This window comes from Centrocercus urophasianus, unplaced genomic scaffold (assembly GCF_019232065.1).
Source record: "Centrocercus urophasianus isolate 14NV4802_14NV808 unplaced genomic scaffold, USGS_Curo_1.0 seq_11, whole genome shotgun sequence".
In the NCBI taxonomy this organism is placed as follows: Eukaryota; Metazoa; Chordata; class Aves; order Galliformes; family Phasianidae; genus Centrocercus; species Centrocercus urophasianus.
Genome location: NW_024884253.1, coordinates 10,828,729 through 10,854,251, shown reverse-complemented (window position 1 = coordinate 10,854,251; position 25,523 = coordinate 10,828,729). Strand labels below are relative to the sequence as shown.

The 25,523-nt window shown below is 41.7% G+C and overlaps 1 protein-coding gene across 15 annotated transcripts; it reads right to left on the bottom strand.

Annotated features, from left to right (window-relative positions):
• Nucleotides 1-433: 433 nt before the first annotated feature.
• On the bottom strand, nt 434-25,517 carry ZHX1 (zinc fingers and homeoboxes 1). Of its 15 annotated transcripts, none has more exons than XM_042808790.1 (6): nt 23,756-25,517; nt 20,017-20,124; nt 15,636-15,792; nt 11,964-12,147; nt 7,143-10,512; nt 434-4,621 (listed from the first exon to the last, which is right to left on the bottom strand). In XM_042808790.1, exon 5 carries the CDS (start codon nt 10,295-10,297, stop codon nt 7,673-7,675), a length of 2,625 nt encoding a protein of 874 aa, XP_042664724.1. In that variant the 5' UTR covers nt 10,298-10,512; nt 11,964-12,147; nt 15,636-15,792; nt 20,017-20,124; nt 23,756-25,517; the 3' UTR covers nt 434-4,621; nt 7,143-7,672. The 15 variants fall into 15 exon arrangements, with proteins under 15 accessions (XP_042664724.1, XP_042664732.1, XP_042664731.1 ...); XM_042808798.1 differs by lacking the exon at nt 11,964-12,147 and having other exon boundaries at nt 434-1,302; nt 3,253-4,621; XM_042808797.1 differs by lacking the exon at nt 11,964-12,147 and having other exon boundaries at nt 434-3,600; nt 4,437-4,621.
• Between the last annotated feature and the right edge of the window lie 6 nt (nt 25,518-25,523).

The following is a 25,523-nucleotide window of genomic DNA, read 5'->3' as shown; positions in this document are numbered from 1 at the left end:
TCGCCCTGCCGGGATGCAGCATTCAACAGAACGTGCTCAGACCCCTCGGAGGAAAACACACATTTTACAGCAGCCCTGAAGTCACCAAGCGTGACATCCAACCGACAAGGACTCCAGCAGGGAAGTGAAGTGGTTGCTGCTCACCCCTGCTCCTCCAACACCAGGTACTTTCAATGTGAGCGCAGAGCAAAACGCTGCACGCAGCCCTGGCCTGCTGATGGGGCAGAAGAGGCAGCACCACCCTGCTGTACTGACTCACGTGAGGCCGCTTCGTGCCGGCTCCTCAGCCAGGACACGTCTCCAAACCTAACGCACCTGAGGCATCGCTGACACTCAGCTTTGTGGATGGGAAAAAAGACACCTCAAGAAGATGGTGACATTTTCATGCGAACGCGGCTGCTGGTTTCTGCACATCCTTTTTAAAAAGCACACAGTCAGTAAGGAGACATTTATTCCATTATTTCTGTTTTCAAATTTTTTGGTACAAAGTTTATTTTCAGAAGTTCCCACGTGATCCTTTCTTCTACCGGCTTCTTTTGGGATTTTTCTATCTCTGATTTATTTTCTTTATCTGTTGAAACAAAAGCAGTAGTTGCTACAGAAAGCAATAATGGCAATATTACAAATATTTTACAGCAGCATCCGTTCATCTCATTGCCTCAAAAAATAACAAAAATAAATCCAAAGACAAGATCCGTACTGCCTCAACGGCTTAGCTTTGTAATACCAAGCAGTGTGCTGCGTTCCCACATGTAAGTTGTACAAGTCCAGCACAACTTCCCAAGTTTGTGCAGAGCCTGATAAATAAGACACAGAAATATCAGTTACGTTATAGTGTTTCTAAGAACTTTTACTCTGTAAAATGTTTGGTCACTCAAAGCTATAAGCTTAATCACGTATCAAAGAACACAGGCAGTAAAGCCCATCTTACTAGAACATATAGTATTAGGCCAAACAAAATATAAGAGGACAAAATCTAGTGGTCACTGAAGCCTCTTCAAAAAAGGTCTAAAACAGAATGTTTCCATCATGTATCAGAATAAAAACGTAGTGTATTAAAATTTGATCTTTTTTTCTTTTTTACAAGCTGTCTTTTAATCAGTCTTCTATTTACAGTGCAGAACTTCTGCCAACTGCAGTAGTTTAACTTTGGCACAACACTAAGTTCCAATCCTTTTGAGTATTCAAGTCCTGTGTGTGTCCAAATATTTTCTTGGTTTCACGAAAGATTAGGCCCATTCACAGTTAACCAGTTATCTTGAACTTTTTCAACAACTGCTTCCCCTTCACCACATTGGGCAGCTACAAAGGAAAGACACTGTAAGCTATTGCATCACTCGTAAGAAACTCTTAATTCTAAACGATACTAGTAGTGTTGCTTCCTTTAACAACATCACATACACCAGACAGATCACACAGACTGCTACATACTGGACACCTTCTAAAAACCTTGCTGGTCGTTAGTGAATCGTCTTCCTCATATTCAAATACATAACGATGCATTAACTTAATTTCAATTCACATGTCAAACAGGACATTTAAATATATTGCAATGTATTATAGAAAATTGCAAAGCTCCATCATTTCTGTAAACGAGATCGACACCTGTTAACTCTCCTGTGCACATGAAGAGCAGTACCTAGTGCCACATTTTCTATACAATATAAAGCCTTCCCGGGTCGGGCAACTCATTTTTAGTGCATTTCTGTACAAACTGTAAGCATACATGCAGATAACCAACTAAGCAGAATTGGAAATGCTTCTGTAAGCTGGAACTGGAAGCATGGGGAACATTTCCGAATCGTAGTGGAGCTCTTGTGGTTGGTTGTTTTGTATCACAAATGAAGACAACTCGAATCTTCCATCATTCTGGCAGATTCTTTACAATAAGTTTCATTATAGATATCTAATACTGACTAAGTGTAAGGAAATGCTTTGATCAGTGGGGACACAAGCCTTACTTGTCTTAAGTAAGATATGCACAATCCGATGTTCATATACTAAGGTTCTCAAAAACTTTAGAAACCCCCAAGCCATGTTTACGCCACAGTTCTTTAACCAAGGATCAGTTACCTTATCCACCACTGCAGTGCCGCCTGCTCTAGAATAACAACCAAAACCAAAGCAAGGCCTCACACCTCACATGCACCAGGTGGGCAGCGGAGGACAGAACCACGGCTAACCACAAGGAGAGCCTAACGGGGCACAACGCCCAGTGCTGCCAGCCAGCCAGCACGCTCCAAGGTGAGGCTGCATCTCACCTAACTTCAGATGGCTCCAGTGCCTGCCAGCCACTTGTAACAGTCAGTGGAGTTTAGGGTGCAGCTCGTCTGATCGATTGTAGGCAGTCAGGATGAGCTGCTGACATGCACTCGTTTGCTATACCCATCAGCTGCTGCGGTGCCTTGCTCACGTGCAGACATCGACATACAATCAGGTGAATCCCACCTTAATTCATGAAAAGTGCCGTGGGATCCACAGTTACCATTCCACATTTTAAATGCTGCATTAAGTCATTTTTAAATGAGTAGCCACTGAAAAAAATGCAGATGCTCTTCACTGTAGAAGGAAAAAACCCAAAAGCTCGAAAATATTGTCTACAAACTGCCTGTGCTTCAAAACCTCCCTTTTCAAAAGTGAGATAATAATACACAAATTCAAGCTACTGAGCACGTACAGTTATAGAAATGTTCGCCTTCTGCTACAGCTTTCATTTCCTACCTAGCTTTAATACATCACAAACCTTAAGTCACTTGACCCAACAAGTTTGTGTCATGCCACATACCACATCTACTCAGCCCTAGGATATCAAAAGCCTGGTGGAGAACACAGGCATAATGCAGCACTGCTCAGGGCAGGGAACCGAGCCCTGCACTTGCCCTTCCCATCCGGAATTTATATGATCATCCCAGGCACTGTGAACACCTCTCAACTGTTTTACTGTTCTCTCATCAATACTATATTTTCATTACTACTAAATGCAGGCAAAATTATCTTCCAATAAATAATAAATTAAAGAAAGCAACTATATTTCATTGCGCTCTACATTTGTGTGTATTCAGGTAAGGGCAGGGATATTTAACATTACAGAATCTTAACAATTATCTTCTCTCCTTGGGAGATATGAATATACAGAGAGGAGGAGGTGGTGGAGGATGCAAATTGGGACCGTCGTATCTACAAAAGCAAACACTGAGATCCAATTCGAATACACAGTACTCCATTAAGTGCAAAAGGGAAAATACTCCTGACCTTAAACTACAGCTTATTACTCAGCAGCCAGAGACCAGTTGTCAGAGTTACTGCTGTGCTCTCATTTCAGAGGAAAATAGAGAAGGAGGAGGAGAATGTCTGCATGCTGGGGCTTTCTGGCCTTTGGGACTGCATCGCGCTGTGAATCACTTTGCATGGGCTTCAAAAGTCCTTTTTCTGCTCTGAGGAGGAGAAGGGAGTGTATTTGCCTGCCTTGGTGAGCAGGAGGAAAACAGGCTTTTGCCCAAAGTCAGGAAGTCATGCATGAGAAAAAACATTTCATGCCATGTGTGGATTCTGCATGAGTTTCCTTCAAAGTTACAGACAGAAACAATACTGCATATAATGCTGTGGAAAAAAAAAAAAAAAGTTTTAAAATCATTATTGGACAAAGCTGAAAAATCAAATGGCCTAATTTACTAAGGTGTATTAGAGATAATCCAGTAAATTCTAATCACGAGGTGCCAGATATCTTTCTTTTGCTTTCAAATCAAAGCAGAAATTTCTACATGCTAAACACGAAAGACTGCAACACTTGTTCTGTCAAAACAGCAAGAGTGACATTTGTTTTGCTCAGCAAGTTCTAGGTAAGTGAATTCTGCAGGGCAAGCAACAGGCAGTCTCTTCAAGATTCTGCATTTTCCCTTCTTTGCACACCACACAAGCACTCCCTTAGTTCATTCAAAGCAAGGGAGAGTAACTCTGACTTTCTTTTTATAACTCACACCAATCTTGGGGTTATTAAGAGGGTGTCACTGGGAAGCCAGCATTACTTAGACAGAACTGTGCTTTCCATTGTACTCAGAAGCAAGAGCAGAACATGCTATGAAGCACCGTGGCCAAGGACAGTGGATGGCTCACCAGCTGTGACACTGCTTGCTTGCTTTTAGCCCTTCTCCCTCTCAACTCTAGCAAAGGATTACCTTCATCCTCAGTTAACTTTATTTCAAAGACAGCATTAACTAGCATCGTAACATCAGGTACTCTTGGCAGAGACAGCAGATGAAAGAGAAAGCTCAACTTTTGCTCCAGAGGAACTGATGCTCATGTGAATTCAGGGGGAGAATGAAGATGTGCCGTATCCCCTCGACAATTTCTATTTCTCTCACACTATGCAGTATGCCTTGGGCACCACGGTAAGGAGCACAGCAGCCTAACATGAGATGAGATGAATCTGGACTAACCACAGTCACCAGCAGTTTTGAACTCCAACCAGCCACGACCACAAGTTACAGACAAAGCAGTCCGTCCTGTCAGCCACCAGCACGCTGACAGCTCTTTCCAGTGCTTTTCTTGTCATTTCTGATGCAGGAGGCCTCTGGAAGGTGTCTCCCTCTCTCCCACAGTACACAGTGCAAATACATACATGCTGTAAACATGAAATAAACTGGTAATTAATGGATTCTTCTTTTAAAACAAAACAGATTATAAGTAATAATAAGTGCATACAACTGATGTTTTCAGATCTGAACTCACACAGATTCTTCTCACCCTTGGCATAATAATTGAAAGACTTATAATGTGCATCGAGCCTAGAGGAAATGTGGGTACCCTGCATCTCTCATTATCCAACCCAGAGCTTGTTTAATTCAGATCTGCATTCTGAAATGGGGTCTCAATGGGCTGCAAATACTGTTAAAACCACTGGAATACAAAGAACTGTAATGTTTACAGTGTTTGAAAATCCAGATACATCAGCCATCCCCTCTGAACATTTTATGGAAAGAAGATACCCAATCCAACTATATTTAGTCTGATAAACAATGCATTTCCTCTTCCTGTGTTTTTGAGATCAGATGTACTAAGGCCTACCATTATAATTGAGTGTTATTTAACAGAACACTGCCAAAATGGAAAATTTCCCAGTTTAATCATATAATTAACTTGGATCCTTATTTTTCCCATCTTCTAAAGAAGGTTCAATGCAGTGATAACCCACATTAAGTCTCTGCTAACAAAAATGGGGATGTTTAGAGAGGTTTCTTGGGTCTTTTTGGGGGGGAAAGAAAATTAATTCTGGCTTGTCCTTAAGATTTAAGGCAATTCCAGATTTTGGTTGCTAAAAGCATATTCCCAAGCAGTTTAAAGATTAGCCTTAATTTTTTCATAAATTTAAAAACAGCATCTCTTTCTCTACTTCCTTGTCACTGTAGCAATTCATGCTGGAAACCTAGATCTCTCTTACATCACCTTGCGCCCAAAGTCACAGCACTCCAGAGAAACACTGCCAACAAAGCTCTGCTTCTCTCCCACCCCAAAGTCAAGCTGAGGGATTCTAGGCTTGTCCTCACAGTGATAAGCATCAAGAGATAAAGGCATCACACTGTTGGCTGCTTTGTGCCTTGGTTTCACTGACCTGAGTCTTGGATGCCAGGAAACAGTTTGATAACCAAAACTGTGTCACACACATCAGTATTTCTAGCAATCTCAGAAGGTCAGAAAAAGGCTTTCAAGAGGAACATCATCTTGCAATTCAGGCAGCCCATTCAATCAGAGAGCAGAAAGGTGTGCAGGGAGGACGGTGAGTCAGGTAAGTTAACAACACTTTTTTTTTTTTTTGGTCAGACATTATCCCCTTTCTTTTTTTCACCCAGGTTTCACTCACAATCTGACATGAAAAACAGATCTAACATGAACTCCTCTGCTTTGGAAAATCATCACTGAAAGCATTTCCTTGGACTCTGGACAGTCAGTTATCACAGTAAGGAAGAAGGAGTATTTCTTGGAGATGTAGAAGTATTAGGGAACATTTTCTCCACGCTAATCTCTCTTGTAGGACAACAGATGCAAATGCCTGCAGAGAGGATGTTGGCGGAGGTGTAAAGGGAGCTACTAGGATAGTTCCTGTTAGTGCCCATGTAAAGCAGACAATGCTGGTGACAGCAGCACCAACTCATCATCCATTTTTGACGTCTAAATATAACTCACCCCTAAAAAATACAGACTGACAGTAGCCAGAACACAAACTACTCTTCTTGGAGTACCAGTTTTCTATGATGTCAGATATCTGCATAGCCTAGCTTTCATGAATTTGGCCCATTATTTTTAAGTTGGTTATGCCACTATTTCATTACCTTGAAATTGAATGGCTTTTTATACGTGTACACACGTATAAAAAGCCATTCTATATATACATATACATAAGCACTTACTCAAGATGCAGATGTTCCCTATCAGATTAGACTACTTTTGGAGTTCAGTTCATGTAGATGAAACCATCTCTACAAATAAGTGTTCACCCAACAGCCCTAAGAACAGGGCTGTTATATCGGTGAGCTCAATTCAGTAGGATGAATTTTAAGTTAAACTTGCACGCAAAACATTCAATTGGGCTACCATTAACAAACAGTTGAACACTGGTTTGTTTCTCATTTTTAAGCACCTAAAAGGCATATAGCTTCATTTTGCTTGAAAATTAGAAAGCAGGTCACTGCCACCGCATACTTGAAAACCTTTCTTGCTAGCACCTGAAGACACTTTTCATCTCTGTATCTGTGTATTCATACAAAACCCTAAGCAATGGTGAACGATTTTTAGGCAGTTCCCACCTCACGTTTACCTTAAAATACAGTGTAAGATTTCAAGAAATTACTCATGTTCGTTAGAAATACACATAGCTTCTAACCATTTTCCAAAAAAGTAAAGAATGCACAAGCTAAAAATGAACGTTACTATCAACTGCATCAAGTCTGCCAGGCATTTAAATTAAACTGATGTAAGATATGCTGATTAAATTTAACAAAAAGCATTTTCTAGCAGTAAACTCATTCAGTTAGCTTGTAATTATCAGCAAGAAACATTTCAACACAAGTTCTGTAAACCCAAAACACTCTGAAGATACGCAAAAGGTGCCAAAATCACCTCATTTTCTTAAACCAAGCAATCCTCACCCCTATGTTCATTGATTCCTTTGTCACACTTTTCCCCTTCTCTTTTGAATTCTTTCCTTAAGAAATAAACCCAGGCCTTGAAACCTTTCAGGTGAAGTGATGTTTGCAAAAAGACATCTTAGGTTTTTGCATTTTCCTCCTTTGCGAGCAGGTAATGTTCTCCTACAACAACAAAAAAATGTGTCTGTGGTTTGTTTTTTGGAATTAAACAAGATAAGGCAATTAAATATTGAGAAGCAGTCACGTGAATGATGAACCTTCCCACTGGTCACGTGGAAGAGGAGGAGCTGAACTGGCGCTGATTTATAACCCCACATGCTCAGCTAGGCCCGAGGACATCCATCTCTGGTAGCAAGGAAGCAAATATCTGTTGCCTGCGCAGACAGCATCTTGCCCACGTTCCTTCAGGTGCAACGAAGATGCTAAGCAGGTGCTTGCTGAAGCTGAAGGCCGTGAAAAATTGTTTGGCTCTTCACCATAACATCAAACCTAATTCACGGGTTTTTGGCTCCCAGATTCCAAACTGCACATCAATCTGATTTTGAAAGTTTACGCTTAACATGTCGTGGGGGTTCCCAAGTATCGCTATCATCCGTTTCCTCTTCATCTTCCTGATCTTCCAACATTTCATCTTCCTCCTCATTCTCCTCAAACAGCTCTATTCCGAGTTCTAATCTTCTCTGCCTTTCTGCAAACCACTCTCTGACCTGCTCATACCCCATGTGAGATTTAGCTACAAGTTCATCAAGGTCTTGCTCATTAAGGAATTTGTGCTTCATATAGTAGTCCTTCAGGATTGCTGTTCCAGTTTTGAATTTTATGACAGACACGCCTCGGTCCCAGCAATTTAACCTCTTGCTTCCCCGAGGCCTCCCTCGAGGCCTCCCTCTTCCTCGCCCCTTTGGTCTTCCTCTCCCTCTCTTCCTTGAGAAGCCCTGGCCATTCAGACTGTTTGCATTGGCACTCTGGTAATAATAATACCACTTCAATCCCCCATTTTTCCAGGCATAGCGAGTATCTCCAAACCAACTCACAATTTCTGATCTTGGGAGCCCTGTTTCTTCTGCCAGCTTGTTGTATTCTTGTGGAGATGGCCACTGAGTACGAACAAAGGAGCTTTTAAGCATGTGCAACTGCTCTGGTGATTTTTTGCCTATTTTGCTTGGAGCAGAGCCCCCTGATTTTGACCCTGCTGTTCCATCCCCTGCAGATGTTTCTCCAGCTTCTTCTTTCGAGCTGCTGGCATTGCTCTCATTCATCTCAGTTCCCTCCTCCTTTAAGACATTAGATTTCCTTCTTTCCACAAACCAGGCATCAATCTCTCTCCTGGTAAGTTTGGTTTGGGCTCTTAACCTATTCATCTCTTCATCAGTAAGGACAGGATTATTAAGAAAACTTGCTTGGAGGACTTGCAACTGCTCAGCAGTCTTCTCTTTGAACTTCTGTGGGGTGAAGTCAGGAAATGCACTCCAGGACGGCTTGTTCTGTGGAGCAACTCCTGTTGGGGACTCATTCATTTCGTCACTTGAATCGATAATGATGGTGGCACATGAGTCACTGTTGAGATGAATCCCATGGTTATTCTTTGAGTTTCTCTGATTGTAGCGTGTATCGCTGAACCACTTTTTGATCTCTCCCTTCGTCAGGCCTGTTATTTTCATAAGCCTACTAATTTCTGAATCCTGAGGAAACTGATTTTTAAGGTAGCTGACCTTTAATTCTGCCAGTTGCTCCTTTGTTTTTTTTGCTCGCATGCCAAAGGTATCGGGATTCATTAGTGCAGTTTCATTTTTGATAGGCTGAGGGGCTGGAACGGCAGCGACTTGTTTGGTTTCTGCGATAGGCTGAGCAGTGTGAATCTGACTCTTCTGTAGCTGGGTTTGGTTTGGGACTCCTGCTACAGTCAAAGCTATTGGGGCCGTGACCGGTAACGTATTTGCACCTGCAACTTGAGTGAGAACAAGTCCTGGCTGACCAACTATTTGGCATGTCTGTAAAATTGAAGGTAAACCATTGCTGGCAGTGGAAATGTGCGCCGGAATAACGGTAATTGTCTGTGGCACAGTATGCACTGTGCCATTAAATTGTTTCCTCCTTGCTTCCTCCACTTCCTCTGGTGTCCAGCTCACACCATGTTTCAGACGTTGGGCAGAAAACCAGATTTTAATCTGTTCCTCTGTGTACTTAGCTTGAGTGGAAAGAACGGTGATCTCCGACATGGTTGGATACGGGAATTTGTTATAGGTGTTGAGCAAAAGAGGATTGTTGTCCAGAGCAGTATTATAGGTTGGAATGCTGTTTACAGGTATCAGGACTTTGGGGATCAGGTTTGAGTTCTGTGGAGCTGTAACAGCTGTTATAACCTGTGCCACCCCAGGCTGAATCACTGGGGTCACAACCGTGCTAGCCACATCGGCTGCACTGCAAACAACCGAATGGCTCGCTTTGGACTCAGAAACTGCCGGTGCTGGTTGGTTTTCTACTGCTTCTTCGGAGTTTGGCTCATTTTCCTTTCCCTTCTCTTCACCAGGAATGTCATCGACCACATTGTGGAAAACAGCGATGCGTTTAGTCTCTGTTTTGTTTTTCATCATTTTCATAATAGGAGTTTTGCTAATGGAGATCCCCGCGGAGGGGGCCTCAGAAGGGTCAGCCTGTTCAGCGTTTTCTTCTCTAACGAAACTCCCATCAAAAGTGAGATCATTTACTGTTTGTTCAAAGATTGTCTGATTATTACGTTTCACCATGGTCAACTTAAAATTCTCCTCTCCAGGGTGGTACTTCAAATTATGTTCTGAGAGAGCATCATATCTTTTGGTAAGAAAATTGCATTCTACACAAACGTAGGATGAATTTAATACTACATTGGGATGTTCTGAATCCACATGGAAAGTAAACATATTGAGATCTGGAGTCTGAAAAGTACAATATTTACACTCATAACCACCTTCTACTTTATTTGTACTTTTCTGATTGTCTGAATCCACACTCTCATGAACATCCTCTTCACTTGCTATGCTCTCTGCTGTAGGATTATTATCTGCTGGCGTGACTACAGGTGGTCCTTCCTCCAAGTCTGATACCATTTCCAGATCTGGATCTTGCTCGTTGGCTAAGACCATGCACGGTGTTGTTGATTTTCGTTTACTTGCCATGCCTGTTAGGTGAAAGTGATACTGACTGGTCAGATACAGACTTAGCTTCAAGCTCTTCTTGATTAATAATAATGGCTTTTGGTACTTCAAGTCAGTTCTTGTAAAGTCTCAACATTTATCCCATTAGCAGCTTTTCTTTTGTAGTGCAATCAGATTAAAAAGGGACAGTTGAGGATGAAATGTTGAGACACTGTTTTAAAGTCCACATCCACCACCTGTGCAAAGAAGAGACAGTATAATTAGTTCAATTTAAAGAGTACATTCTATTCTGATACACAGCATGATTTAATTCAACCCTTTGGTGTTCAATCTTCCACTGTTCAGCCCTGAAACCAGCAGACCCATTCCAAGAAGAGATTGATCCTCAAAGCTAGAGAAAGAAAGGCAAATTCCAACCCACTTATTATCGGCTGAAATTTATGCAATGAATGCAACGAAAGGCATAAGATAGAGAATGGCATAGAAAATGTAATCTTCTGTTTCCCTACATCATTTTGGCAGTCTTACTCTTGGGCTGCTTTATCTAGGCTACGACATTCTCTCTCAGCTGCAATGGAAACTCAAGTCCTTCCCATCACAAACTCATCCCCAGCATGACATCTCCACGATGATCTTGTTTGCTACGCCCAACGGAGTGAAGGCTCCTAGAAAAGGCATGTTTAGCATATTTTTCTACTGCATTATGTATGTACATATATGCATGCTCTGGGTCATTTCTCCCAAGTTTGAAAGCAGACAAAACATTGCCTTCTCAAGGCACTCCAACAGACAAGGATGACAATCCTCTCATCCTAGCTCCCCAGATGTCATTCTCCCAATTGAAGGCCAATCCCAGGCCAATAAATTGTTAGCATGTGGCAATTAACTACACTGTTTTCATGGCTCCATGCATTAGTTGGGACAAGACTGACTGTGCAAACTTCACTAGAGAAAAGGGATTAAAGAGTGACACAGTAGGCAGAAGCCAAAGAAAATTATATATTTTCTATTCAGAATTCTTACTTCATTTCTAAGAAAAAACTACAGAAGTACAAATTAAATTTGATGCCTACATAAATTCAGAGAATAAATATGTTCTTAAATTGCCCAGACTGGAGTGAGTTTTTATCCCATGGGGACCGTAACTAGTCTATTGGAAATGATGCACAAGCTACTGAAAAGGGTTATAAACTCTGTAATAGTTTCCTTCTTAAAATAAAATGAGACACCGATTTCTCGTGCCAGAAATCCCATAGATTCATGAATTTTTAGATAGCAGGACATCACCTACTTCCCAAAGCAGTAGCATGCTCAAGTGCAAGAGGAAGGTTCAAGCAGCTGTTTCAGAAGGTTTATGAAGGTAACAGCACGTAACAGGTTAAAAACAGAAAGCCAGTTTTGCTCATGACCAAATCTTAAAAGAAAAAGAAGAGCAGTTAAAAGGAAGAGTAAAGAAGTGAGAAGGGGGAAAAAAAATACCATTTCCACTCCAAACACAAAATTTTCATTATGTGGGCAGCAAAGGCTGTTCTTAACTTCACATTTTTTTCCTAAGGCCGAAGACATTAGTATTCATCTATAGCTACCAGACAGTTCTGCTCTGTAAACTGTTTTTGACACTGTGCACATCACCACACTTTTCTGCAAAAATCCTCCCCAAATGTTTGTAAGTGATCTCCAAATCTACCTGTATTTCTTCTCTGCACAGCCTGGCACAACGGACTCCTTACACCAAGGGTGTGGTTACACAGCATTAAGGACACCAACAGCACTGACAGATAAATCTTAGGTGATCATCATTTCAGGATTGAAATTGTTTAACAGCACCAGACTTGAAAGACACTCGTATTCCACAAACTAGTGCTGGCACTCTGGAAAATAGCACAGAGGTGCAAAAAGTATTTATTTTAATGTATATACAAAGTATGCATCACAGGCCACCTCATTTATCTCTGCAGTGAGAAAATCAGGAAGCAAAGCCAAATGGATCCATTTGTCTCCACGTTCTGAGGGATGAGAGGTAGGGTGCCATTAACTGTGCTGCTTCTGTGTGGGGCCAGAGGGCTCATCACAAAAGGCAGACAGCGGCCAAAACTGAACGCTGAGCAGTTCTCTTGGAGAAGAGCTGGGTGGTATTACCTAATCCTTCTGCCATCTTGAGTACAATTTCAGGAATACCAATTTTCAAAAGCTTCTTGGCAGCCAGGAAAGCTGGCTGAAGTTGCAGTTTGGAAGGTAACTAAGATGCCTTGTAGTACCCATCCAGAATGGAGAACATGGGATCCATCAGTATGCGGCTGCCTGCATGGGCACAGGGGCTTGCTGAGGGTCACAGTGGGCTGGCCCAGAGCACAAGTGAAAGAAAGCAATGTTTGACCTCACGCACAATACTGCAGCATGCCTAGATAAAGCTCGAGATAATAAATAAAGTGCAAACCCTGTCCAACAAATCAATAAGCGTTTCTCCCCTATTCCCTCCGTTAGCAAACAACATTCATAGTGCCTATAAGCCTACGTGCAATTGGATCATCTGTGCCTTTGTAGTTTAATCTCTGTAACATGTCCCTTTTTGCTGTGGTTTGGTTTTGCTCACCATGCACAGAAGATTATCCCATTCCTCTGCTGTTTACTGAGCAGGAAACTGTTCCTATACTCTCCTCCCTTCCCTGGAAGCACTCAAGGCCAGGCTGCATGGGGCTGTGAGCAACCTGGTCTAGAAGAAGGTGACCCTGCCTGTAGCAGGGGGTTGGAACTAGATGATCTTAAAGATCCCTTCTAAACCAAACTGTTCTATGATATTCATTACACTACTTTTTTTTTTTCTTTTTTTTTCTTTTTTTTTTTCCCCACAGGACACTGTGATTTTAGAATCCTGTGTAAATAAGAGCTGTCAAGAGCTACAACAGCATTCACTAAAATCTCAACAAAGCCAGATGTTTGCAACCTTTCTCAGCCTTCTGTCCTCTACAAACTGTACAGAAACCTCCACTCCCTTGCACTGGTTACCAATGGGATTACTTCATCTGCAGCATGCTGCTTGATGTGCTCTTTCACTTTATCGGGTAATTATGAAAACTCATACTTGCATAAAAAATCAAAGCAATTATGCATCACCTTTGTGCTTAAGTTCCTCTAAAACATCCTTTCTGTACTTCTTACAAGAACACCAAGTGCAGCCCCGCCATGTATTTTGTCTTTGGCAGGGTCTGTGACATCCTGTTCCCTTAACAGGGAATGAAAGTAAATTAATTGGCTTGGCGTGGTGTGTGGGACTTGGTTTTGAGAAATTCACCTTTTCTTTTTTCCTTAAAAGAAAAAATCTCACTCTCTAGGTGCTTAAAGACAGCTTTTTTTTTTTTTAGTAAATTTGTCCTATATATTTCTGGGTACGAATATTTTGTTAATTGATGTGTAATTCTCTGCATGTCCTCCTCCTCTGCTCTCTCATTTAATATTGGCCATTATGTTTGCTTGTTTCGTGTCCACAAAGACTACCCCTCAGCCTTCACAAATTCTTAAAGACCATTACTAATGGTCCTGAGGACACTTTGGCTTGCCCCTTAAATACTTCAGGATCAAATATATAAGAAAATGTTTTTAAGGTGTTCTATTCCTGTTTGGACTGTATTTTTATTTCTCTATACTGAAACTGTATTGTGCAATTTGGTTTCTCACAAAGTATTTCAAGTATTCACAATATGCCAAAAGCAGCATCTTTGGCTGGCTGACTTTATCCAGAGAGTTACAGTCAGTGGGTCAATATCCAGGTGGAGATCTCTGAGAGTGGTGGCCTCAGAGGTCCATATTGGGACCAGTACTGTTTAATATCTTTATTAATGACAAAGACAGTGGGATCAAGTGCACTCTCAGCAAATCTGCAGATGATACCAAGCTAGGTGGTAGAGCTGACAGGACAGAAGGAAGGAATGACATCCACAGGGACCTGACAAGCTTGAAAGACAAGCTCTTGTGAATCTAAGGTTAAACAAAGCTAAGACCAAAGTAATACACCTGAATTAGAACAATTCCAAACATTAGCACACAACTAAGAGATGAATGGCTGAAATCGAGATCAGCCTTGAATGTTTCAGCAGCTGAAAAAAAAAGGACAAGCTAACAATGTGTGCTTGCAGCTCAGAAAGCCAGTTGTACCCTAGAGGTGAAGAAGGGCACTTTATAAGGGCATCTGCGAGAATAAGGGGCAAAAGCTTTAAACTGAAAGAGCGTCTAGATTAGATGTAAGGAAGAAACACTTTACTACAAAGGTGGTGAGGCACTGACACAGGCTGCCCAGAGAAGCTGTGGATGCCCCATCCCTGAAAGCATTCCAGATTAGGTTGGATGGGCACCTGGGCAACCTGGTCTGAAGGATCCACAGCAGGAGGTTGCAACTAGATGGTCGTTAAGGTCCTTTCCAATCCAAACCATTCAATGATTCTTCAGTGGAAGAATCTATAGGAAAACTTTCAATTAGTTGCACTTCAGCTCTCGAGACAAACACCACTGTAACAACTTTTTCAAAATCTGGGGTAAAATTACATACAACTGACATTTCTAGCAAAACCAGTCCATAAAAGGTATTTTCCCAGATACAAACAAAAAAATAAAGTGAGTGCAGGCACACACATTTTTGAAGGTCCAGGAACTTGCATTTTATCTTTGAACTGGCAATTGCTCAGGACACAGCTCTTCAGAAATAGAACACAAACAGATACTAACCCCAATTCATTAATAATTTTACTAGGACAGACATCCTCCAGAGTGAAATTCAACACTTAGATGTTGTCTCCGTAGCAGATTTGGATAAAGATTTATGTAAGCATTTTCTAAACACAGGCAGAAACCTCTTGCCTCTTTGATAAGAGTTTTAGAAGGAAAAGACATGGTTCACAATAACAGAAAAAGAAGTAAAAGAACCCGTTTCCAGGACAAAATGATTACTCATCCCTTCCTTCCAGCCTCCAAACAAGAAAAGCTGATGCTGCACAAAATAAATGAGGTTACAAAACGCGTTGTACACACGTGTTCAGGCTGCATGCTTTATGAAAAAGTCATTTTCCCTACGTGCTGCATGACACCTCTATCCACCATACAAAAAAAAAAAAAAAAAAAAGAGGAAAAAACAACAAAACAAGATAGAGCCAAACTCAAATAATGCCATTGGAAGAATGTGCACAAATAGGGTAGCTTAGCAGAAGACTGAGGAATGGGAATCGCTTCTAACTTTTAAGATCACCTACATCATAAATTGCCTTTGTCAGCACAGAAAGCTGTGCTTTGTCTTCTTTGTACAGCTTCTGGTTAATCCACAACAATATGGAACTGTCAATCCTTTGTTTAGCCCACTCTTAACTATTACCATTCTGTCTGAGTCGCTGTATCCAAGCCAAGAACTATTCTGCACAGAGCTCAGTATAGCCATAATCTGCTCTGATGGGACTGCAACTGTACTGCCTTTCAGTGAGGAAGGTGAAAGATGATGTTTTACGGAGCCAGTTTCTTCAGTTGTTCAACACCTGCAAAGCATAGAAGATATTACTGCTTATTACTCTAAAATAAAACCAAATCTCAGTGTAAACCCCACAATATTCACATTTCATTCCAGTTTTAAAACATGTTCCACATCAAAATGGGAGCAAAACCTATCAGACTGATAGCAGTAGGACTTCAGGTGTGCTGCAATACAGGGGCAAGCTTAAAGTCCTTGCTGCATTAGTTTGCAATGGCTCCCGCAGGCAAATAGCTAAAGTTGCTCTACTCCTGCCCACATACACCTTCTAATAAGCCAAAACCAGACCTGAGCTGAGGCTGAGAAATGGGATGTGAACATGAAGCCCTCTGGAGACTAAAAGGAGCCTGCCAGAGAATATATGACAATCTTCATGGTTAACTCCAATCCTCGTTGGTTTTAAAGGATAATGAGCATGATATCCATCACAGTAAACATCAGCATTTTAGGTGAGAAGTGATCATTAAATGACCCATGTTATGTTTCTCTGTTAGAAAATACTTTCCGGGTACCTCTACAGTGAGCACAAATCATCCTACTGCTTTTGACACAAAATCATAGCCAGGTTTCAGGTCTGATCACATAAGAGCTACTGATCAAATCTGATAGGTACTTAACAATCACGGGTGTACTGGTGAGCCAGCATCTTTAACATATATGGCTCCTGTTTCTGCTCCTCAGGCACATAAATAAGCAAGTATTTTCTGTTACTTATTTTAGCAGCTCAACATCACGTAGGCAGGTCTTGATTTTTAGCCCCCTACGGTATTTAATTCACATTGTGAGCACTCAGTGCTTTTACCATCTCTGCAGGATCATTCTTAAAAGTAACAGACCTGGCTGATATAAATGTCTGTCATATCCAACAAAATGGGAGCAGAGTTGGAGACTGATTTTTCTGCATAGTTACGGCTATTTTGTTTTGCTTGCCGTGCTGTTACACTGAAAACGGAAAGGAAGAGGAAATAACATTACTGACCTGAAAAGATTGCAGAATGCATTTTGGGTTGATTAAGCATTTAATTCAACCCCCAAAATGTTTGCTTCAGGTTAGCTTTTAAAAACCATAACAGTTAAAATTGATTCGTTTTAGAAACTGTTTATGAAAAAGTTTCTCCTTAAAACATCAAAACAAAAGGTTTTGTTCTCCTGGAATTTCCTTCTTTAAAACGAAGCAATCTGGCACAGACACGACTTCACAAAATGTTCCTTTCAACTCAAATGTGCGTTTGTTTTTTTTCTTTCAGCTGAAAAATTTCTAGAGACCTTATCTTTCCCAGGCCCTAGCCTAGTGCTGGAAGTACCAGACCTTCCTTTCACTTCCTGGAGCTCGTGTCCCCAGGCACCTTTCAGCTTTTTCGGGGAGGAACGCAGCAGCCCTACAGATGGTCTCCTTTGCTAGATAGCCCAACTCATTCTCTCATCATCTCGTTGCTATACAGGAACCCCCGCGCTGTTAGAGGTGACACAGCTCAGCACAGATTGTCTCCCTCTCCTCTCCCCCTCCTCCACCGACTGAAACTAACTGTGCATGCCCTCGTCACACTGCAAACCAGATTCCAGATCAGCTGCTATTTGCATTCGTTATTATTTTCCCTTTGCTGTAGTGAAATGAAATCTCAACGGCAATTAACAGGCTTGGGAGCTCTCTACCCTTAAACAAGTGGGACGAGAGCTCAGGGCTTGCTAGCTCCCAGAGCTTCTCCACCTGACACCAGGCCAGCACCGCGCTGCTGCATGCCAATGTACCAACCTACTCACAGGAGGGGAACCCACTTAAGGCAGGTGGTCTAAAGAAGCATGCAAATGTGCATGACAGGCATAAAACTACTATCAAGAGCAGATGACAAAACATCCCGTGAATTTTACCTTGGATACTAAAAGGTAGCGATACATTACGGCCCATAATTCTGCCAAATTCTTTTCTTTTTCTCCCGTTTTCCCTCTCTCTCTCTGAAAACAGCAGAACACTTTTCTCAGACCTCAGGGCTAGATCCTTGCCAAATCTTGATTCCTATGTCAAATCCCTGAGGCACAGAGCTGTTCAGGAAAAGATAAAGTGGTTCATACAGAGTCTGCCTCAGTTCTGTCTCTTGCTTCCTTCTTCACTTTCTGCTCACTTTGCTTTTGAACCAGTTGAACGTTTCCCCAAAATTCAAGGAATTTTCAAAGAAAAACAGCCCTAAAGCAGAAATAAGTCAGAAATTCTCACATGAGAGATCTTAGGAAAACAAAAACAAGGACTTGGAATGGACTCACCACGAGATGCTAACACGCACTGCTACATACTCCATGCACAGACTTGAATACACCAGAATACAGATCCTGGATTTAAGTAATTTGTAAAAGATTCCAAAACATTTGAACATAAAAGCATGAATCCAGTGCTTGTAGGAGCCAGTATTCTATGAATAGAAATAAGCACATACATGGAGTGTCACTTGAAAAAAGAGATCCTACTGTACAAACCTAGTCCAGCACTTGTTGAGATGGACTTTAAGGCTGCCATCAAGGCTGCAACTACTCTTCAGAGCCACACAGGCCCTGTGGGCTTTTGCTCACCTGCACTTCCTTACTACCCCTTCTGCATGCCCCAGCCACACCTGCTCCCATCCCACCCCTTCTGAAAGGCTCCTACAGCACCTCAGCTCCACTTCATGAGAAGATCAAAGACTGCACTACACAGTTAAGTCTTCTGTTTATTTTGTCACATGCTTTGCTTCTCCATTTGCAAGTCAAAAACATGACTTTGTAGCTGACATTTCAGATATGTGTATCTTTTTAACATGGCTTCCAGCATCATATATCAACTTTACTGTAAGGCAAGTTACATAATTCAAGGTGAACAAAAGCTAAAATTCACCTGGTCCCCACTGACAGACTCCTCCATAATGGTGACATGTATACAACTTTCTGTCCATGCCTGCAAGCACAGCTGACCTTCCAGAATTTCTTCAGGATGTTATCCTCCAGCCTGATCCAACACTGATCATGCATCCACACTTTTCACTTTTCACAAGTATGAAACACTTGAGCTTCCCTCTCCATATGCAGGGCATTCAGACTCTGCCATTAAGTGCAATACCCCCACTGCAGTGCTGAACTACCATCAAGATCAAGACGAGAATGTGAAGCTTGCTTACATTGGTGAGTATCACAGTGCAATGCCAACATACCCTCGGTCTGCTCCTGAAGAACTTTGGGGCACAGCCACGGCAGTTACAGCATCTCAGTGCTGGCTATGGAGTGCAGGCAGTTGCTGCAGAGGTTGTGGAGATGTACTGGGAACTTTAAAGGCATTTTAATTCTTGGAAGTTTTCAAAACTTGGCAAGACCCAGAACAACCCTATCTAACTTCAAAGTTAACCTTGTTTTGAGCAGGAGGTTGGATTAGCCAATGTCCAGAAGGGCCGTCTGTTCTGCTTTATTTCTGGTTTAACCCTGCAGGTGGCTGAGCACCGCGCAGTCGTTCACTCAGTCCCCCACAAAGCGTCCCAGTGGGATGGGGGAGAGAAGAGAGAGAATAGAGAAAAACAAAGTAGAACTTGTGGGCTGAGCTAAAACTATTTACTAAGAGAAAAGGATTCTCCTAAAACCAAAACACAGAATCGTACCAGACACCCCGAAGAAAACAATTCCATCAATTCCGTGATTCTGCGATCCCAGCTGAAACCAGGACATCCCCCTGTGATTTGGGGATGCATCACCTTATAACAACAAGCGAGGAGGCCAGACTGAGTTGCCTGCAGAACCAGTCTCTGCAGGTCTCAACCACCTAATAAAACACCACTGGGTTCCATGCTAACCTTTGCAAAAAGCAAAGCATTTTTATTTGCAACAGTGACCCGACTCCATCCTCCTGCTGAGCACTGTTCTGTACTACTAAGATGCTCCTGCTGATTTCTGTGGGAGATAGCGTCTTATTCTGTGTACTCACAGAGTGGATAAACACTGTTTACTGCCAATGAGGCCAGTGACAAAAAGAGTAAAAGACATGGGAATACAGAGCTTTCCAAGGATAATGAGCTGAATAAAAAGCTGAATCTGGAAGTTCAGTCACCTGGGGAAGTCAGAGAGATAACAGTGTACTCAAGTTACCAGGGAGAAATAAAGGCTTTTAAAGGAGCCAACACCCCTTCCAGGCTCACTCCCCACATTCTGACCACATGCTTGACTTCATTACTTAATTTCCCCTCTCTTAACTGCCCAGATCCCCATTTGTAATCTCCACCTCCAGTCTGGGAGACGCTGCCATAGGTAGAACAGGGGCTGCACCTTTTTCTGCTTTCCCAGAGCTGTCAGTGGTGGGAGTTACTCTGGCAGAAGGAGCCCAGCTGTCCTGGCAGGGAAGAGAGAAAGTGGATTAAAGAAACAGGCTACTTTATTTCACCTGTCTGCCACGTACTGGTACAATCATGGAAAATTAGGACAACGAGATTTAAGTGAAAAGTATGCAGTTAAATAAAACGCTGTGCTTCAAATGAATAGCTGCAGGGCTTTTACATTAAGTTTAAACACAAAATCGGATTAGTTTTGTTTTAAAATATACAGGTAATTTAAAGCTGCATAGATATCCTAGGGTCAAAACAGTGTTCTGACTGATTTAAATGAGAACTGACAGTAGAATTTTATTTAAAATACCATGTGTGCTACAAAAACAGACTTAAGAAGCATGAGAAAACCTCAAGAAAATTGCATGCCACAGAAGATAGCATTGGGGGCCACGCAGGAAGAGGACAATCAGTGCTGCATTTAAGCATGCTATTATTTAGAGGAGGAAAATCAAAATCAATTAATTAGAAACACTTTGTTAATTTACGTTAATATTTTACGAATGCACTGAACACATTCCCTCGTAAGTAACACCTGGTTTATCAACATTAAAGCAGTCATCCGCCTTTAAGTGCACTGATCACTGGCTGAAGTACTGTTCTAACTATAAACAGATCCATTTTTATTAATGGAATATAAAAACAAAGAAAAAACAACTTGGTTAACATATACATATTTTCTTTTTAGATGCCACTTGGAAATTCTTGGTGAAAACATGGAATCAGTGGCAATCAATGACTAACTGTATAGAAAGCCATTCACTTTGAAGACAGTTGCACTGAGCGGAGATGCAAATCACTTTCTGAATGACAAGAGAAGTTTCCACCCCCTCAGAGCTGAAAAAGCAGGACATTTTATTTCCTATGTAAGATCTCCAGTTAGGATTTGAGCACGAGCTCCACTGGGGCTAAAACCTGAACATACATGGATATATCATCACAGAAACAATCAATGTAATCTACTAAGTGTAAGTAAGTATTGTATTTTGACTCCTTTATGGGTTTTTAAAAGCTTCAACAAACACATATTCTTGTATATTCTCCATATTTACAGCAACTAATTAATAATACAGACAAATTATGCTGCTTAGGCAAATTTTCAATTAAATTTTAATTTCCGACCAAATGTAGTCTGGCATAAATTGGGAGTGACAGGAGCTAATCGTCATCTGAAACACAAGATATGTGTAACTCACTATTTTCTAAGACAATGATGAGATGTAAAAATTAATAATGTGAGTAACTGAATGCTGAGGTAAACACCTGATAAAATAACACTTATAGAGAGAATTTATCCCTCTAAGCAAAAGTCTGCAAACAACCATGAAACCAAACAATAAGAAGCATTTGCTATTTATGAAAGATATCAAAAGTCCAAATGCAGTTCAAAACTAGAATAGATCATTTAGACCAATGCTCCATACGTTCAGACTTAAACTGTGGTCAAATCTCCCATATTAAATCATTTTGATTTCGACCAGTTATTCCAATTCCCACATATTTTAAATGTTTTTGAATTAATGCATTTGTTAAGTCACTTCCAGGGCAAGAAGAGGAACAGAAAAACGGGTAAAGAGAGGCAAGACAAAGTGTCTAATGTCATTATTAAATCAACCAACTCCAAGGAGTCCAGGATAAGACCAGGGTGTGGTGCTGAGAGAGACTGTTTATGAGAGTGTCCAAGTTTAGCATAAGAGAATAGGCAGGCCTGGAAAACCCACAGGAATCAAACGCATCTGTTGTTGTAGGCAGCCCCAGCAAAACGTTACTGGTTTGGTGGCCTGGGGCTAGATTCCCACCCTTCACCCCCAGCATCCCTTTCTTTTTTATTTTTTCTGGACAGCCAAGTACAATATTAGCTTGTCGGTTTCTTTTTGCCATCGTCAGGATGAGGCTGGGTGAGAATATTTTGTGTCTAGACTAATAAATGTTTGTAAGGGTTTTGCAAGACTGGTTTATGGGAACAGAAACCCCTTTTTGTTTTCTGCTGGAAAAAAGCAGCATTAAAAGCAAATGAGCACCATCATGCATTTGTTTTAAATTGCACATTACAGCACTGCTATTTTATGTGCAATCAATACATAATTTGGAAGAAAAATGCTTTTAAAATTCAGAGCTATCCCTGAGCAGCTAAGGTTCTCTTGGAAACTGAAGGAGGAGTCTGAAATTATTGTTCTTTTGTTTGCATCCCCCAGTGGGAAAGGCAGCACAACTCGAAACCACGGTGCTCTGAGGCAGCATGAATCATTAGGAATAAAGATCACCCTCTCATTTATGCATTAGATATTAAAACTGAATCTAGGACAAAGGCAAACCAAACAGGCTCCTACCTTCCCAAGCAGTTATCGGGTTAAATAAAATATCAAAGGGACTGTATAAATCCTGTGACTTCCTCTACTGAAATCAAAAAACAAAGATACTTAATGTTCTGCAAAACACGGACCATCTAGATCCCAATTACAAGCGTCAACTTAATCAGTGGAAATTATTGGGATAACTACGGCCCAAAACCTACATTTTCTTTTTAATATTTGTTTAGGAGGGTGGGGTATTTCAAAATGAAATGGCTGCCCGTTTCTATTTCACCGCTTTGGGTGGAAATGAGCGAATCTTTCCACGCAGAGCAGCACAGAGTTGCTGCCCTGGTGTCGGCGGGCGCTGGGCCCAGGCTCCCTCAGAAGCCGGCTGCCAGGCCCGAGCGCAGCGCGCTGACAAGGGCACAGTCCGGACAGGCTGCACACAGCCACCTGATGGGGATCGGCTCCAGAAATGGGTTGCTTAGTCCTATAAATAAGGGAACAGACTGACATTTTGCCCTCAAAACTAGCTCATGCCCATACGTGCATGGCCTAAAGCGCACCGGGAGTGCTGGCTGCTCTCGGTCAGTACGCACATGTGATCACACAGTACGATCATTTGCTCTGTCATAAGCCCCACAAATATGAATGCACTGGAAAGCTTTAAAGTCAAATTTCAGTGCATGCTGAAAGAGAAAGCATCTCCCTCTCTGTATTTCAGGACTAAAATTAGATATGTATTTCTAAGGATGTACATACACATCTATTTCCTCAGAACGTTTGCAAGGAGTAAATTTGTTTTATTTGTTTTATTCCAATGTTACTCTTTTCTCGCCTCTTCACTCCTTCCCTCGAAAGGAAATAAACAACTAATATTAGCATACCCCTATTTTTCTCCTGGCAGAATTCAAGAATTAGAGTATTAAAAACAAAAAAAAAAAAAAACAAAAAAAACCCAAAGGATGACCTGACAATAATCAGATCTAAAATGCTAAAATGCCTGTTTGCGGATTGTAAAATGAAACACCCAAAGTTGAAATCATCCTCAAAAAAAAAAAAAAAAAAAAAAAAAAAAGAAAAGAAAGGAGAGAGAGAGAAAAGAAAGAAGAAAAAAAGCCTCCTTCCATCACAAATTATTTCTGTTCATAAAATCAAAAACATTAGTTCTCTGCTCACCCACAGCCTCCTCCAGCACATTTAAATAAACCACGTTAAGAAGTAAAATTTGTAAAACATTTGTCAGATGGAAGGAGTAAAGTTGTGTGGGTTTGTATCGTATGCACACAGATGCCTTCAAGACCAGCATGTATCTGGTATGGGCACCAGTTCCCCCAGCACTGACCTCACAAAGCACCTTCTCCAGTCCCCATCCTTACAAAGAACCTCGTGGGAGAGAGCCCCAAGTTTCCAACACAACCAGGCTGGATGCATCGCGGTGCTGAATGCTCCAAGAATTCCACCATCCACGCTACAAATGTGTTTCGGCTTGCTGAGAATCCTACTGAGAAACAGAAACCCCTGAATTTTCATGCTTGCTTCATCCAGGCTCACTGTGCAACTGCTGCCAAGAGCTGAACTGCTGATACAAGTCTGATCTGCACAGCACCCTCAGCTCCTGCAGATGTTGCTGATGGCAGCTGACCTATTTATAAAAAAGCAGCATTTTCCTATTTTGAAAGAAGTCTGAAGATAACTGGAATGGTGACTTTTCGAAGAAGCACACAGCTGTAATGAAGGTTTAACCGCCACGTACTAATAACTGTTCCTGCCTGATTCTTCCAAGTGCCTCTCCTTCACTCTCCTGATGACCTATGACATTCCTACATCTCATTTTGTCCCACTGAGCTAAACAGAGCCCAACATTCATGCACAGTTCCCTTAGGAGAGTCTTAAATTCAACGGCATGTTGATGAACAAAGCATGTCTTTTTCTATAACGCAGGGAGAAATACAATCACATCAGTATCATAACCTGCTTAGGCTAACATACCTCAATTTATAGGAAAGCCAAGCATAGACATCTCCAATAAGACAGCCTGGGACTACACAAATACACATTTGCCTCTGAAATTCTTAGCATCCTTGTAAGGTAAGTCAAACCTATAAGGAAGAAATCATGCCCTAAAACCTATACCACGTGTACCTAACACACAGCACTCATTATGAGCTGGCAGCTCTTTCTGGCCCATTGTACGTGGTTCTTAAGATGCCCTGAAGATTCAGTGTGTGGAACACGTGGAGCTTTTACCATAACCACTGGAAAATTCAAAAGCTCCTTTCTGTCCTTCTGCCTGTGGGGTGGATTTGGCACTCAGGCTGTGCACAGAACAGCTCTGGCTTTGCCAAAAAGCGAGGGCTGGTGTTACACACGCCTCACTGCACAGCGCCGTCTGCAGCTGCTGAAACAAAGCTGTCAGCCTTCAGGGCTGCTGGGGACCAGCTTCAGTTGCAGGTGCCCACATGAAGGTCCTTCATCCTCTGCTGGGATCAGTGAATAAGAAAGGTGAGCAGCAGATTCCAAAAGCCACAGGGGAGGGCCAAGTTGCACAACGTGAACCTAAAATACCAAACGACTTTACTGAGTGGATCCAGACACAGTTTGAAGCCCATTCTTTAGCGGTAGAACACACTGGGCTCTTTTAGGCGTGTGAGGCACAGCAGAGTTCAAACTTCCGAAGGGTTTTTCATTGTTAAGGTACCCCATGATCTTCAACATCACTTAAGGAGTGCAAAAAGTAGCAACAGCTTTGAAGTTCTTTACAGTTTTTCCCTCCAGTGTTTTCCCATCCAGCCACATCTGCTGCTCCTTCAGTGGTCAGTAGTTCTCCTTTCAGTGCTTGAGTGTGATGATGCACTTTACACAACTCAAGATAACAGTAAAATAAACAATGCACCCTGCATCTGCATTCCTTAAGAACATACTCTTTCTCAGTGAGTTCTACTGAACTTTATAACAGTTACTGCAATCTCAAAGCACTGAAGGATAAGAGAGTGTCACACATCTCCCCACATGTGATGAGAGCAGACGTTTGCTGTGTTCAGACACACTTCCAAGGCTGGTTAGAAGAGATCCTGTTGTACACAATATGTTCCAGGCTCCTGTACTCTGCA